The sequence below is a fragment of the Muscardinus avellanarius genome (genome assembly GCF_963383645.1).
Source record: "Muscardinus avellanarius genome assembly, chromosome: 13".
Taxonomy (NCBI): Eukaryota; Metazoa; Chordata; class Mammalia; order Rodentia; family Gliridae; genus Muscardinus; species Muscardinus avellanarius.
The window spans coordinates 33,519,053-33,535,543 of NC_137799.1; the positions used below are offsets into that span (position 1 = coordinate 33,519,053).

At 42.9% G+C, this 16,491-nt stretch overlaps 1 protein-coding gene across 1 annotated transcript; it reads left to right on the top strand.

Moving 5' to 3' along the window:
• Positions 1 to 6,618: 6,618 nt before the first annotated feature.
• On the top strand, positions 6,619 to 16,415 carry ALDOB (aldolase, fructose-bisphosphate B; the record flags this gene model as incomplete). Its single annotated transcript, XM_080709640.1, has 8 exons — positions 6,619 to 6,730; positions 7,904 to 8,115; positions 9,651 to 9,705; positions 10,534 to 10,694; positions 11,546 to 11,629; positions 12,770 to 12,944; positions 13,349 to 13,548; positions 16,320 to 16,415. The coding sequence occupies 8 exons, from the start codon at positions 6,619 to 6,621 to the stop codon at positions 16,413 to 16,415; spliced, it is 1,095 nt and encodes a 364-aa protein (XP_080565766.1).
• Between the last annotated feature and the right edge of the window lie 76 nt (positions 16,416 to 16,491).

The following is a 16,491-nucleotide window of genomic DNA, read 5'->3' on the forward strand; positions in this document are numbered from 1 at the left end:
TCAGTTTCTGGTGGAGACATGACTAGCCCATTTCACATATTCTGAAACTGTGCGCCAAAAAGTTTGGGACTTGAGCTGGGGATGTAGCTCAGTGAATGAACGCTTGCCTAGCCTGTTGAGGGCCTGGAGTCAATACCCAGCACTGAAGGAAAACAAAAAGAGGCTCAGGGAATTTCCCAGTGTTTTACAGCTTCCAAGTCTCATGCTCTTTCTACATATCATGATATCTCACTTTTGAACATTTTCAGGGTTAGGAGACTTTTCATAGAACAACTCCCCACCCCAGCCAAAAACACAAGACAAATGACACCTCACGAGCAGTCTGTTATGCTCAGGAGTTGTTTCTCCAAGGTCCAAAAAACCCTTAGCTTTGTTTTCCTGAACTTTGAGTTTCATTTGCCCATGAAGCTCAGGAAGTGGGCAAATGCTGATGCCACAGGCGCCGCAGCAGATAGTCCTGCTCAGGGGCAGGTGTACTCATGCTCCTCGGACATGCCCGGCTGGTCTGCTGTTCACGTGAAACCATTCCTGGCCTCACCAGGGACAACTAGGTTTGCCGACGCAAGCCATTTCTCTCTGATTAATGCAGTTTAACGTCCAAGGCCATAAACTACCGAGAGGGGCACAGGAAAAGAACTAATCTGTGCTGTCCATGATCACCAAAATGTAATCTGGTCTGCTCTAGACCACTGACCTGGAGTAAGCACAGTCTCCATGTACTGTCCTGTGACTCCAGACAAACTACTTGCCCCCTATGATCCAGAATTTCTTTGTGCATAAAGTAAGGGTAATAAACCTTTCCTCAGGTGCCGAGATTGAAGATTACGTATAAAAAGAACTGAGTGCGTCATTAGACCCTTTAAAAAGAAAAGAAAGCTATGCTGCTGCTGCTGCTGCTAACAACAATAATAGTAATAATAATAATATGATTGTTATAAAAAGAATAATTAGTGCTGTAGCATCTCTAATCAGGCACATTATTTTAGTCATGGTTCTTAACACTTGGCTTTGACCCCTCCTCCCCTCAATAGCTACATTCATTCTCCATTTTTTTTGTGTGTGTGTGTGGGGGGGGGGGTCTGGGGATGGAGCCTAGGGGCATTCGACCTCCGAACTACACTCCCAGCCCAATTTTTTTATTCTTTATTTTGAAACAGGGTCTCACTGAGCTGCAAAGGGCCTCATTAAGTAGCCGAGGCTGTCCGCAAACCACAATCCTCGGGCCTCAGCCTCCGGAATGCTGGGATTACAAGCGTGCGCCACCATGCCTGGCTCTCAGTCTCCATTCTTTCAACCAGTCATTTGTATTTTTTGCCTCTGAGCTACAGTCCCAGCTCTATCTGTTTTATTTTTATTTTTAAAACAAGGCCTCACTATGTTGCAGAGAGCCTTGTTAGGTTGTTGAGGCTGGCCACAAACCTTAGCCTCTTGATCATGTGGATGATTGCAGGCATGTGCCACCACACCCAGCTTTTATCTGTATTACAACCCCTAATTTTCTGCTTTCTTTCCCTTCATTTTATTGATATTTTACTTTTTCTCCAGTAGATCCTAATGTTAAGCTCTGTACCATCAAGCATTTGGTTTGGTTTGGTTTTCCATTTTATGAATTATTCCAAAGGAACATGTTCTAGGGAACTTATATTTTCCTGCAATCATGGTCGATTCATTATTTTTATATTTCCCCCTTTCGTTTGCCTCATTTATTATCTGTCTTGGGAAGCATTTAATATGTTTATAAATATTCAACTAGAATTAGATTTTAGTTTCATGCTCAGGAAGAAAACCCTGTAAAGTAAACCCACACTTAATATCATGTTAGGAAGACTGATGGCTTAGATAAATCACTTTGACTTCTAATTTTTACCAATTTTGAAAATGAAGATATAAATGTTGAGAGAGAATGAGGGTAGTGTAAAAGATAGTGTTTTCTGGCATGACAATATCAGGGGGCCTAGCTTAATTTTTAGGGATTGGAAATGATGGTGAAAACAATTATTCTTTTCCCATAGGATTTTGAGTTTTATTTCCCATCAAAACAAAATTTACACATAGGAAATTTAAGAATTCAGAATCAATTTCTTTTGCTTACAAGATCATTCAAATTTAACCCAATAGATTAAATTGTCAGGACTGGATATTAAGTGAGGCATTGAAGATAAATAATGAAAATCTGGCATTGCTTGCATAGTTTGGAAATAATGATACAGACACTTTATAGACTCAATGCTCCAGTGAAAGTAAGATTCGATTTTACAGAGGAACTTAAGACTCAGAGTAGCAAAACAAATAAATAAAAGACCTCAACCAAGGTCATGTTTTTCATAAGTACTAGAGCTAAGCTGACATTCTTCCAGTGTCCTTTGATGGACCCTAGAGCTCAGTCATTCACTAGCTGCATGATTTAGGATGATCTCCTATCCCACTGTGCCTCCATTTTGTCATCTGTAAAATATAAGGCCTTGATTAGGAACTACATACTCTAAACACAGCCCTTGTAGCTTTAATGTCCCATGAGCATAAGGAGTGTGTAAGCATGATTAAAAGGATTGGTTGTTTATGAGCCAATCAGAGTTATAGAATAAACACCTCCCTTTCAAGGTAAGGTAAGGGGCGGAGGGCAAAAGTTAAAAAAAAAAAGACTGATGAGACGTCTATAAAAACTGTGTGTTCCCAACAATCTGTCCTACTCGAAGGCAGCTGCCTCACCCACAGCTTCTGATATCTGAGAAGACTCTTCTCTATTAAACTGTGAGTAAAAGAACTCCCTTTGGATACCTGGGCCGCATCAGTGAATAAGGGATAAAGGCTAAGAGTAGCCCGCAGAGAGGAAGATGTGCTTGCCTTTGTTTGGGGGAGAAAAAAAAACTTGGTGGTGCCTGAAAACTTGAGGGATCTGATGAAATGGTTAGTTTCTCTCTCTAGGCCCAAATTCTCATGCACAGCTTTGCCAGGTTAATTGCCAGCTCCGTTACATGTATGAGATGCATCTCCATCTGTGTTCAGGGAAAAAAATAACTTGAATGCTTCTATTTTATTAGAATCTAGTCAGTTTTTTGAGATTCCTGGTCAATTTTCCTCTGTTTTTATAACAGCTACTTTTTTTTAAAGCAGTGATTTAGTTACATATTTATTGCCTTATGTCATTTTCTACATTCTCTTCCTGCACTCACTGATGAGCCCTCCAGTGCTTTCACCTACCCGCTGCTCGTTCATTGAGAAAATGGAATAGGGTTGAAAACCTCACAGAGCACAGTCACCCTGTGATTACAAATGTTTAAACTTCAAACTTGTTTGATGCCTTGTATAATATTTCTCATTGGTACCAGACACCGTGAAGGCCCTTGTTGTTTATGATGTTAAGAATCAAAAGAGCAGGGCATGGCGGTGCATGCCTGTAATCCCAGTACTTGGAAGGCTGGGACAGGAGGATTGCAGGTTTGAGGCTAGTCTCAAAAAAGCAGTGAGATCCTGTTTCAAAATTTAAAAAAATAAAATAAAATAGGGTTGGAGGTGTAACTTTGAGGTTGAATGCTTCTGGATTCTGGGCTCAATCTCCAGTAAACTCCCCCCCCCCATAAAAAACTGCTGATTTATTTTGGTACATTTGCTCTCTAGCTGAAAAAAAAAACAGGCATGTTATGAGAATATGTTGCCTTTTCCATTGATTTCTCTTTCAACAGTTACCTAGGGCTCCATCAGCCAGTTTGGATGCAGCAGGGCTGAAGTTCTGCTGCTGTGGTATTCATCAAGCTAGCCAGGGCAAAAGGTTACAGTTGGAGCTGCTTGGGCAGGGAACGGGGTATAGTTGCTGAAAATCTAAGTTTCTTAGATTAGGTGCCAGTTTCATGGGAAGTGACTCAGGGCTCTGTGTGTGCAAAGGCACCAGGGATCAGGCTGCCCAGGGCTGCCCTGGACCATCTTACTGTGCTTGTCTCTGTGGCCCTGGGGTGAGTTATAATGCCATGGACATCTTCATACATCCATGCACAACAGTGCCCAGTTGCCATGGGCTTTCAGTGAGTTACGTATCCCTGTGTTGTCTTCTTGAAAACATGGAGAAGCAAATAGACTCTCGCTGAGTTAAACATCCATATTTTGCAAATGACTATCTTTTCACAGACCCTTTTTAAGAAAGGCAGAATGAACCACACTGGAAGATTTCATTGGCTCTTTGGCTGAAGAAGGACTAGAAAAGGGAGTCTATAAGTCAGTAGGATGATATGACTTGCAATCCCAGAACATCACAACTTACAAGGGGCATCAGACATAGTCTCCCTGGGCTTGAGTTTCCTCATCTCTAAAGTGGTAGGATTCTCTAAGATTTGTATTTATGTGGTTACCATCTTTTCACAGGGCTTCAGTTTTCTTATCTCTAAAGTAGTGGGATTGATACAAATATCTTTCTAAGGCTTTTTTGGGTAATTATTGTCTATTCATATACATTAATATCCACAATCTTCCCCCAGATATCCATATATATATATGTATATATACATATATATTACCATGTGTTTGTGTGTGTAACTTCTAACCAAAAAAATCAAACATTATAATGAACATATAAAATGAAATGTGAGGGTGTCCCCAATCTCATTCACCACAGAGGACCACAGAGTGGTTACTATTTGCTTATATAGACCTACAAACAGTATGTGAGTATACTTTTCTTAATTTAAAAAAAGGCAAGTGATGATATACATGCTTATTTTCTGAGATTTGCTTTTTTCCCACTTAATAACACGATGTGAACTTTTCATCACACTTTTAAGGAACAGTTGTTCCTGAGACTTCAGGGATCAGAGGTTCAGGCGTACAGAAATCATTATCTATCGTTATCCATTTCAGGCTGGCCTCCTGTCTCCCAGCAGTGAACATTGGCCTGTGGCCCTGTTTTATGATTAACAGAGGGGCAACATTTGTGCTGATGTGGTACAGACCTTTAATCCCTCTGTGGAAGTTTAACTCCCTGTAAACAGTCTGAGTTTGACTTGACTTTTCTCTGTGGAACTGGTTGAGTCAGCGTACCCAGAATAGAGAAAATAACTTGGTAGTAAATAAAAACATAAAGGTCATTTAGGCAATTGTTTTATTAAAAAGTTAAAAAAGAGCTGGGCGTGGTGGTGCACTCTTGTAATCCCAGCATTTGGGAGGCTGAGACGGGAGGCTCACGGTTCAAGGAGAACCTCAGATACTTAGTGAGGCCCTTTGCAACTCAGTGAGACCCAGTTTCAAAATAAAGAATTAAAAAATAGGGCAGGGTGTATAACTTAGAGGTCTAATGCCCCTGGGTTCCATCCCCAGACCTGCAAAAAAAAAAAAAAAAAAAGTTAAAAAAGAAATAGTACTACCTCGAATCTTTATATTTATTATGCACTTCAACAGATATATTTTGAGAACCACAGTGAGCAGGGCACTCAGAGGTCAACTGAGTCACTTAGCAATAAGACAACCAGAGCAGGTATTCCCACCATTTAATTAATAACTAACCAAGACTCTGAGAAGTTACCTGACTTGCCCAAGCTTCCAGCTAGGGGAGGGAGAGCTGGTCCTTGAACTCAGGTCTGTCTGATCTACTAGCAGCAAATCTCTATGTGAAGGTGTTTAAGAATTGGTAATGTCCGTGGTGTAATGACCCACAGCCTAAAGTACCTGGGGTTGTCAACAAGGCCATTGACCATGCTAAGGCCAATGCTTTTCACCATGTTTAGCTTTCCCCTTGAATAAATGAGGGTACCACCCTTTCTCCCAAACTATTTGTGCCTTTTGAGGTACTGCTCCTTGAACAAATCATTTAAACTCTTTTATATTCTTTTCTAATATATTAACCAAGAGAGGAAATAGTGAATGTCAAGCAATTAGCAGGCCATTTAGCAATATATAATGATTTGCTATTATTGGGATATCTATTCCTTTCGTTTCATTAAGAAAGTGTCTTTAAGAGCCAGGCATGGTGGCCCACGCTTGTAATCTCAGCATTTGGGAAGCTGAGATTAGAGAATCGTGGCATGTGGACAGCCTCGGCTACTTAGCAAGACCCTTTGCAGCTCAGTGAGAGCCTGTTTCAAACATAAAAAGACAAAAAAATGGGGCTGGGAGTGTAGCTCGGAGGTAGAATGTTCCTAGGTTTTGTCCCCACTACTGCAAGAAAACATCTTTAATTTTTGGTACCTGTCAACTCATTTGTGCAAATACCTAAACTGAGAGGGGACATTTGCACTTGGGTACAAAGGTCACTGTGATACCAGGAATCCACAGAACAGAGAGTTCTAGTACATTGCTTTAAGTTCCCTCTATTTGTCAGGTTTGATTGAGTTACTAATTGGCTGGTTCAGCCTCAGGATCAATGATTCCCAGGGTCTCCTGGAAAGCATTCTATTTAGGATCACCATGATAATTTGGCATATACCTTCACCTATTATAACCAATTGCAAATACTTAGGCAAAGGTTGGGGGGAGCAGACCTCATTTGCTCATCCAGCTGTGGAAATGAACCAGAATTTTCAGAGGGCCCTGCAGGGCTCATCTGCACACCCTGACCATCCAGTTCATGAATACATCTGAGCCGCCCACATTTCTATGCACGGTTCTCTTGAATTCTATTGCAGACCTTCCACCATGGCCCACCGATTTCCAGCCCTCACCCCAGAACAGAAGAAGGAGCTCTCGGACATTGCCCAGCGCATCGTGGCCAATGGAAAGGGCATCCTGGCTGCCGATGAATCTGTGGGTGAGTGTGGGAAACAGCCTTGTCACCCAGCAGCTCCTCTTGTTCTGTGTGTAGTAAGAGCAACTTGATGATCATTCTCCTTCCTCTGAGAGGAAGTAAAGGATTATGTACCCATGAGATGGAGAAGATTCTGTGGGCATTGACCTTTTGAGACCTGTAGTTGATGTAGGTCAGTTCAGGTAGGTAGATTCTGGAAAAAAACAGGGAAGAGGTTCAAGCCTTCCATTTAAGGCTCTTGCTAAGGGTCATTTGTATGTAGCCCATGGCTAGACTAGGAACTCAGTAACCAGGGTGAGGGCAGATAGGAAACCTTCTGGTACTCATGAAAAACCATTCTAAAGTCAGCACAAACAGGAAGGGCAGGGGAAAAGCTGCATCTGGACCAGGGCAGGGCTTATAGCTAAGGGAATTCCAAGATGGCTGCTGTAGCAAGCTTTACAGTTTACCCTAAAAGGATAGAGGTTAAAGTCAAGAGCCTTCTCCATCCTCCCCTATGGTGTCTACATCCAATGAGCCTGAGGACTGGGTCAGAGAAGGACTAGAGAGGCCCCAGGGCCATCAACATCCACCTGGACTCAGTGATGGCTTCTACCCTAATCCCTACATGCCCAGCCCATACAACTCCTGGCTAGCAGCCTGACAGCAACCAAAGTCTTACTTATCTCCTAGGAGATAAAAATCCAGGTAAGAGCTTTAAAGATCTGAATTAGAAAAGAGAGCCTTGGCCGGGTTTGGTGGTTCACACCTGTAAATCCTAGTACTTGAAAGACTGAAACAGAACTATCACAGGTTCAAGTCCAGCCTCAGCAACTTAGCAAGGCAATTTAGGGAGACTCTGTTTCAGAATAAATCAACATAGCAACATAAGGAGACCCTGTTTCAAAATAAAAGAATGAAAGAGAGCTGGGGATGTACCTCCGATGTGCAATGCCCCTGGGTGGTTTAATCTCCAGTACCACACACACAAAAAAAAAAGACAAAGGAAGGAAGGGAGGGAGGGAGGGAGGGAGGGAGGGAGGGAGGGAGGGAGGGAGGCACCGGTGGGTGTTGGATCTTGCTTTCCTTTCTGGTAAAGGTCACTGAGTGTGGAGAAGGGCTATAGGAAATCCTGGCTGGCTCCTTTTCCTGCCTCATGCTTGATTCCCCCACCCCTGACCCCCACCCCCACCCCAGGCACCATGGGAAACCGCCTGCAGAGAATCAAGGTGGAAAACACCGAGGAGAACCGTAGGCAGTTCCGAGAAATCCTCTTCACCGTGGACAATTCCATCAACCAGAGTATTGGGGGTGTGATCCTTTTTCATGAGACCCTCTACCAGAAGGACAGCCAGGGAAAGCTATTCAGAAACATCCTCAAGGAGAAGGGGATTGTGGTGGGCATCAAGGTGAGTACAGCCATGCACATCTCACCCCTGCCTGCTCCTGGGGAGCTCCTATACACTGGCTGAGCGGGGGGCAGCACTCAGCATTCTCAGGATCTAATTTCTCAGTCTCTTTCTTCTTTTTCTTCTTCCCATGGAGAACCAGATCCTTTGCTAGACTTTTCTTCCAGTGCCATGGTCTTTCAACCAAGTTTTCTACAAGGTACTTAATCTCTCTCCATCATGATTTCTTCATTCCTCAAAATGGGAGTATTAGAACCCCATAAAGTTCTCATATGAAGGAAATGAGTTTTTAAAACAGTGTATATCACATAGCAGCCAGGTGTGGTAGTACACGCCTATAATGTCAGTCCTTGGGAGGCTGAGATAGGAGGATTGAAAGTTGGAGGTCAGCCTGGGAGACTTAGCGAGACTCTCGGTGACTTGGCAAGACCCTATTTCAAAAGAAAAACTAAAAAGGGCTGGGGGTGTAGCTCAGAGATAGAATACCCCTAGCCGAGCGTGGTGGCGCACGCTTGTAATCCCCGCGCTTGGGAGGCAGAGACAGGAGGATCACACAGGTTCAAAGCCAGCTGTGCTGGCTTAAGAACTCTGTTCCCAAATTAAAAAAATATAAAAAAATAGGTCTGGGAATGTAGCCCGGAGGTAGAAGGGCTTCCAGGAACCCCAGTACCACGAGAGAGAGAGAGAGAGAGAGAGAGAGAGAGCGAGAGAGAGAGAGAGAGGGAGAATATCCCTAGATTCAATTACCAGTACAATAAAAACATAAATAAATAAGCAAACATCACATAGTTACTTAGTTAATAGCTGCTATTTTTATTGAAATGCTTACTGTTCTATCATCTTCTAACTAGTTCTTCCAATGCTGCAGGAACTTCTCCAGTGAAAACTAGCATTCATTGGACCTTTTTAACTCTAAGCTCTCATTAATTCTCTACACAAGCTCTGGAAGTAGACTTGTGTATTATCCTTATTTTTTTTTAATTTTTTTATTGATGCATTGTAGTCATACATCTTAATGAGGTACAAGATGGTAGAGGCATACATGCACACGTCACCCAGTTAGCCCTAACCCACTTCCCTCCCACTCCCTCCTCTCATGTTTGGCTTAGTGGTTGACATTGATATGTTTGTTAATGTACATCCTTATTTTAGAGGTGAGGTGAGAAAACTGAACCAGGTGTGTGGGGGGTCTTGAAATTTGTCCATACTCTGGCTATCTATCTCTCAAGCTCCTGGCTTTAGCCTCTTCTATTTTGAGAGTGGAAGCTGTGTCTTTAGTCTCTTTATTTCCTATCCAAACAGTGCTGGCAGGTGTCCGTGCTCAGTTTTAGCACTGATGCTCTCACACTGTTCCCTCTAAGGAACTTCCCTCCTGTTGTGAACTGAACTGCACCCCTCCACCCCCAGGTGATGACTACACCTTTGTAATTCAATCCTTGGCTTGTGAAAGATGAGAACAGTACCAGGAGCCCTGGCTTTGTATTTTACTGACCTCAGACACCTGTTAATTCTTTGTTAATTATTTGTATCCACAGTTAGACCAAGGTGCTGCTCCCCTTGCAGGAACAAACAAAGAAACCACCATTCAAGGTAAGGATAGCCCATGGAATTGAGTCATTCCCAGGTAGGCTAGAAATAAAGATTAAGAAGGGAGCAAGGGAAAATAGAATGTGAATATCATGCTGGTTTTAGAGCCTGGTTTTCAATACCAGCTTTTTCTTTTTTTTAAACTGTGTGATCCTGAGCCAATCCCCAAAATAGTCCCATCCTCAGTTATTTTCTTTAAAATGGTATACCAATGGTTGTGGGGCTTATATTAGACATTGAACACAAAGTGTTAACCACAGTACCTTGCACAGAGAAGATATTCTGCAATGGAAACTATTATTGAAAAATAATATGGTATTATTGAAAAATACAATGGTAATTAAGAGGAAAGGCCCCAAGTTTTGAGATCACACATAGGTGGCTTGTATCCTTTTTTTGTTTTATCATGGTACATAGATAATTTGGCAAGGTACTTCACTTCCAAGAGGGTAATTATTCACCCCAGCATTGGTTACATAAACAGCATTGGAATCCCAGATCTATCACTCTGATACTATTCAGACTTCATGGCAAAGTCACTTAACCACTCCAAGCTTCAGTTTTCAATTCTGTAAACTGAGTATACTATTAACTATTGGTCACCTCTGTTCTACTTATGGAGTATCCAGTATGTACATGAATACCATACTTACTAAATTTAGTATTTTTTGGTCCAGTACTGTGATTGATGCTTATTTGCTTGAGTATTGTCAGCTCAATACAAGTTCTGTGAATTGAAAGCTAAGCCTGGGCAAGAACTTGACTCTATCAGAGGCCCACAGATCAGGCAGAGGGGTACAACGAAGCCTTTTTCCCTTTTGTGACTTGCAGGGCTCGATGGCCTCTCGGAGCGCTGTGCTCAGTACAAGAAAGACGGCGTTGACTTCGGGAAGTGGCGTGCTGTGCTGAGGATTGCTGACCAGTGCCCCTCCAGCCTGGCCATCCAAGAAAATGCCAACGCCCTGGCCCGCTACGCCAGCATCTGTCAGCAGGTGCTCTGCCTTCCTCCTGGGTTAACAAACAGCAGCTAGAGTTTTCTGCAGAGACTGTCTTTTCACCGTTAGCCACGCGAAGAATTTGCTCTTCCCTTACTTATTATATGATGGTGGCATTTTTTTAAACTGCTTTTAATATAGCCAAGCATGGAAGGAGAGATTCCTTTCCACCAACTCATAGGAGTCCCACTAAGCCAGGAGCTCAAAGGCCAATGCCATCAAATGCTGCCTCTGCCAAAGCCAAGTCCTTAAAATGATCATGCTCTAGGGGCCAGGACACTTGCTTGTCTTTCTAATAGCCAAGATACCCCAGCTAGAGGGCGATAGCTCAGACCTAGTCCCTGTCCGCATGATTACTTGGAGGAGGATGACTTGATGCTAAAGTTTCCAAGCAAAACTTATTAAAATATCTCTAGGTCAAAGTTCATTTTACTTGGTACCATGGGCACTCTGTTGGAGTTAGTTGCAGGCACTTGGAAATTCCCAAATAGAATTATAAACTTTGCTTGAATTACTTAACTCATACAAAAGGGATCTGGCTTGGTCATTTAAACTTGTCTGCCCTAAAAGGACACCAGTTAGGTCTGGAGGTAGCCAGAATAATTTCTAGAATAAGGTACAAAAATAAGGACTTGTATTTATTTTTTTACTCCATTTTTGAAAAACTTTAACCTCACTGCTCTTTTTTGGCTAATCTGCAAATGATCACTGGATACTCCATCAGTTCCTTTTTGCCACCTTTAACCTTTCTCCACAAGGATTTCACTTGATACCAGTTGCATCTTTTGAATCTGCTAAGAAGGATCACAGGGAACACTGATTTACTCTCTTACCATTTTCCTTTTCAGAATGGGCTGGTCCCTATTGTCGAGCCAGAGGTGATCCCTGATGGAGATCATGACTTGGAGCACTGCCAGTATGTTAGTGAGAAGGTAGGTCTTAAATATGATGATCCCAATTCTAGTTGAAAAATCTTGTTTTAGCCGGGTGTGGATATATGTCTGTAATCCCAGTACTTGGGATTATAAATTTGAGCAGGAATATTATAAGAGGATTGCAAGATTGAGGATAGCTTCAGCAACTTAGCAAGACCTTCAGAAATTTAGTGAGACTGTTTTTTTTTTTTTAATAGTGTTAAAGGTGTGTCTCAGAGGTAGAATGCCCTGGATTCAGTTCCTTGTACCAAAAAAAAAAAAAATCTTAAGTGCAGCTGTTACTTAAACATAACATCGGCTATATTTGAAATATCACTTAGTTCAGAATCACTGTGCAGCACAGAGAAGGTAAGGAGGTGCTCAACAATTTTTTACTTTTGGCCCATGGTGTGGCCCTCTTAAGGAAGAGAGACAGGATCTGCAGCACCAGGACTTGGGTTTGAGACCCCACTTTCCCAGTTGTGGGACCTTGTGCAAATTGTATTATCTCTTCTGGACCTCATTTGTATTATGTACACACAAAGAAATTTTAAAATAAGATCTGAGGCTCACAAGATAAAATACAATTAGAAATGTGTTGTTCACATTAACTCTCTAAATTATTGACAGTAGTTCTGAAAGAGAGTCTTTTCTCACCCACTGTGGGAAAGCATGGGAGATATAATGTTACCTGGCCTTAATTTCTCGACTTGCATAATTATATGAACTGAAATGGGATTTGAAATAACTGCTGTCTCTAAAATGTATTATTTTATGACCACTGAGCTTTTATGGGAGTAGAGAAGGGAGGCCCATTTAAATGTCCTTGAATGGCTCAATCAAGGCAGCTCTGTTAGGCAATGACATTGACTGAGGCAATAATGGGAAAAGAGGAGGGAACTCTAGGAAGTAGAGCCATGCCAACAGTTCATGCAGTGGAGCAGCTAGAGTGGGGGCAGTGGGGGTCAGCCAGCTTGGTTGTGCTCAGTGGCGATAGTTTGCAATGCATTTTCTGGATAAGGCCTGTAAGGCTGATTCAGAAGCTATGGCTCGGTGACATAGGGGGATTTCTCCATCCTGAGCACTATGTAGAAGTGCTAAGGTCAGAAGACTAAGACTGACTCTGAGTTTCAACTGTTTGATATCCTTGTCCTTCAGGTTCTGGCTGCTGTCTACAAGGCCCTGAACGACCATCATGTCTACCTGGAGGGCACCCTGCTAAAGCCCAACATGGTGACCGCTGGACACGCCTGTACCAAGAAGTACACACCCGAGCAAGTGGCTATGGCCACTGTCACCGCTCTCCACCGTACTGTTCCTGCAGCTGTGCCTGGTAAAGCCTTCTTTCTTCTCTAACTCAAGGTCTCAGCACTCAGCCTTTGAAGGAGTACCACGGGCATTTGTAGTGGGACTCTGCTTCCACCTTGAAATATACTTTGGAGTCTCACAAGCTGCCAGCACTTCCCCTTCTACCCTGTGATGCCAAGTATCCCGAGTCTGTCCAAAGGCTTATGTCCATTGATTTCCTCAATATTTTATTTCCTCCTTATTTATCAAAGCCCTTTTCTCTTTAGCCCAACTAGCCTCAGCAAAGACAAACTGATTTCCCTGACCCAGTCCCATGCAAATCAAGTGGAGAGAAGACTGAGACATTGCATTCCTTTTAGGATGGTTGCTGCTTTCTCAAGCAGGACACACAGGCTGGGACTAATGCACAGTTGGCTTCTTTCCTTGCAGGCATCTGCTTTTTGTCTGGCGGCATGAGTGAAGAGGACGCTACTCTCAACCTCAATGCGATCAACCTTTGCCCTCTGCCGAAGCCCTGGAAACTAAGTTTCTCGTATGGACGTGCCCTGCAGGCCAGTGCGCTGGCTGCCTGGGGTGGCAAGGCCGCAAACAAGAAGGCGACCCAGGAGGCTTTTATGAAGCGGGCCGTGGTAAGATGCTTCTGCTTCTTTTCTGTTCCAAGTTGGTACCTGGGCCCTGATGTTCTTAGGCCATGCAGCTCTATAGATAATGTCTACTAGGTATTTGTGGCATGAGAGCTCAGTAGGAAGATTGGGGCAAGACAGAGGTTTAAATCATCCACACTGGTAGTAGAATTGATGACAGTAGATTGAAGAACCATTTCAAAGAAGTATGTTCAAGGGAAGAAGATAAAAGGACCAAGTACTGAAATTAAGTCACCTTGGGAAGATGAACAAGAGAAGCCACCAAGAAAATCAGCATTTTGGGGAGGGGGTGCTGTGGATTGAACCTAGGGGAATTCTCCTTCTGAGTCACACCCCTAGCCCTATTTTATTTTTTATTTTGAAATGAGGTCTTGCTGAGTTGCTGAGGCTTGCCTTGAATCTACGATCCTTTTGTCTCAGCCTTCCAAGTACTGGGATCACAGGCATGTGCTACCTTGCCTAGGTGAAAGCCAGCAATTAAATAATAGGATAAAGCAAGCGTTCTGGGAACAAATAGAAAAGAGTTTCAAAGGGTCAAGAATAACATGCTATAGAGAGATTCAAAGCAAAGGCTGAGAAAAAAGCTCTGAGGTTGATGTTTAGGATCAAATCAGTGATCCTAAGCTTAGGATCAAATCAGTGATGGAATCGGAATCAAATCAGTGATCTCTCCTGCTTAGGATCAAATCCTGATCCTAAGCAGGATGGAGAGAGAGAAGGGCAAAGGTTCCCATTCAAGAAATTTGTAAGGAAAAGACTGAGAAAGGTGATCAAGTGAGGAATCAGGACCATCCCCCACAAAAAAGGGGTAGGGGTTAGTCAACTAGCAACTATTATTTTCTTAATACCCTCTATGAGCCAAGGACTGGCACGAATAAATCAGACATGGCCAACTGCTTCCAGGGAGCTTAGAATATGGTAAAAGATAAGAGAGGTTGGCACATTTCAGTATAAAACAAAAGGAGCCAGAGGAGAAAGTAAAGACTGGAGAATGTAGACTCATTGGGAATAGATATACTTAGAGCATACAGGATGACAAGAGATTAAATATTCAGTATAAGTGGCCTCATTGGTCTTCAAAGAGATAAACTGAAGAGAAGAGGCAGAAAAGGAGAAAGAGAACAGGTTTGGAATCTGCTTGGTGGAGGTGAAGAGATGCAGCAGGTGATCACTGGTCACAGTTGTTAAGAATGATAAAGAAATGGAGGCTTTGATCCCAAGAGTGGGGAAGGTTAGAAAAGCTGCCCAACAGGTCTACTAAGAAACAGGCCAGATGTTACAGCCAGACAGAGGCAAGCATCCCGCAAGGTGAGCAGAAAGGAGAGCAAGTGTGTGGTATGTTAGCTTAGTTCCTGAATTTCCCTAAGAACTCTCTGAGGCCTACAGGGAGATTCAGCTAAACTTGAATGGGAAATAGCAAGGTGAAAGAGTAATAGTTTAATTGGGAAGAGTGGAGTGCCAGCGTTTTAAAGAGAAAAGAACTAGAGTTTAGTGATAGGTTAATTTAGCTTGTCAACCATAGAGGAGGTAGGCAAGGAAGTGAGTTATTCAAAAGTGTGGTGAAGAGGCCCAAGAGGAAGAAGAGTCCCCAAGGAAGCTGGCAGAAGAGCAGCGTAAGATCTTCGAGGTAGTGCTTTACCTTGGTGGTAGAAGGCGGGGAGTGGGTGTGCTGGCATGAGGCTGATGGGATGGGGAGGTAGTCTCAGAGGATGGTGGGACTGTGAGAAGTACCAGTGAAGAGCCATCCACACAGAAGAAGAGAAGTTTATCACCTAGGACAGTGGTCATTAAAGTGCAGGCTGCTGGGCCCACATACTGGTAGGTCTGGGGTACAGCCATAGAGGGTACATTTCTTACAAGTTCTCAAGTGAAGCTGATGGCTTATGAAAAATTATGAGAACCACTGATGCTAAAATATTGAAATCTTGGAGAATTCTGGAGAGAACAGATGATAGCAACAGTGACTAGCAGTAGTGGAACTGCAGAGTGGCTCTCAACTACTGTTACAAAAGTTGTGTCATTATGAATTTGATTGGTATGCTAACAACTAAGTAAAATGATATATTCTTGTGGGCAAATGTAGGTAGAACACTGAAAATTTTTAATAAGCATTTTCTTATTTTAATATGGATTACTATATTACTAGTGAGAAGTCTCCCAATTTTAATTTCTAGTACTGTTGTTGCACTTTGATTGGAACTGAGTAGAGGCTTTCCCAGTCATAGACACAAACCTCAGCTTGCCAAAGAAATGATTAGAAAACTAAGACAAAAAGGTAATGTGTAATAGCCAGGTGTGCATCAGGGCAGGGCTGTAATCCCAGTACTTGGGAGGCTGTGAGAAGACAATTGCAGTTTTGAGGTGCCTCAGCAACTTAGTGAGACCTTGTTTCAAATAAAAAATAAAACAGGACTGGAGGAATAATTCAGAGTTAGAATACCCCTGTGTTCAATCCATAGTGCCATAAATGAATGAATGAATGAATGAATGAATGAATAAATAAATAAATAAATAAATAAATAGCTGGGGGTGTAGCTTGGATACAGAATGCCCTTGGGTTCAATCTCAACCACCCAAATAAAAAAAGCATATGCTAGAAGGAAAGGGGTAGTATCACTAGCAATATTGAGCAGCAGGACTCTAAGGAGAAAGAAATCCAAATGACAGCATAGCTGCCTTCCATGAGCAGTAGAAAGGGTCAAGCCCAGGGCTGCCTCTCCTCTAACTCGGTGTCCTCTCTCATGCTTGATTTGTAGGCGAACTGCCAGGCAGCCAAAGGACAGTACGTTCACACAGGCTCTTCTGGAGGTGCTTCCACCCAGTCGCTCTTCACGGCATGCTACACCTACTAGGCCCCGAGGCCCACCAACCTGGCTCCAGCTCTTCTAGGTGTTCTGATAGGAGGGCTGAAGGGGAACCACCTTCCAG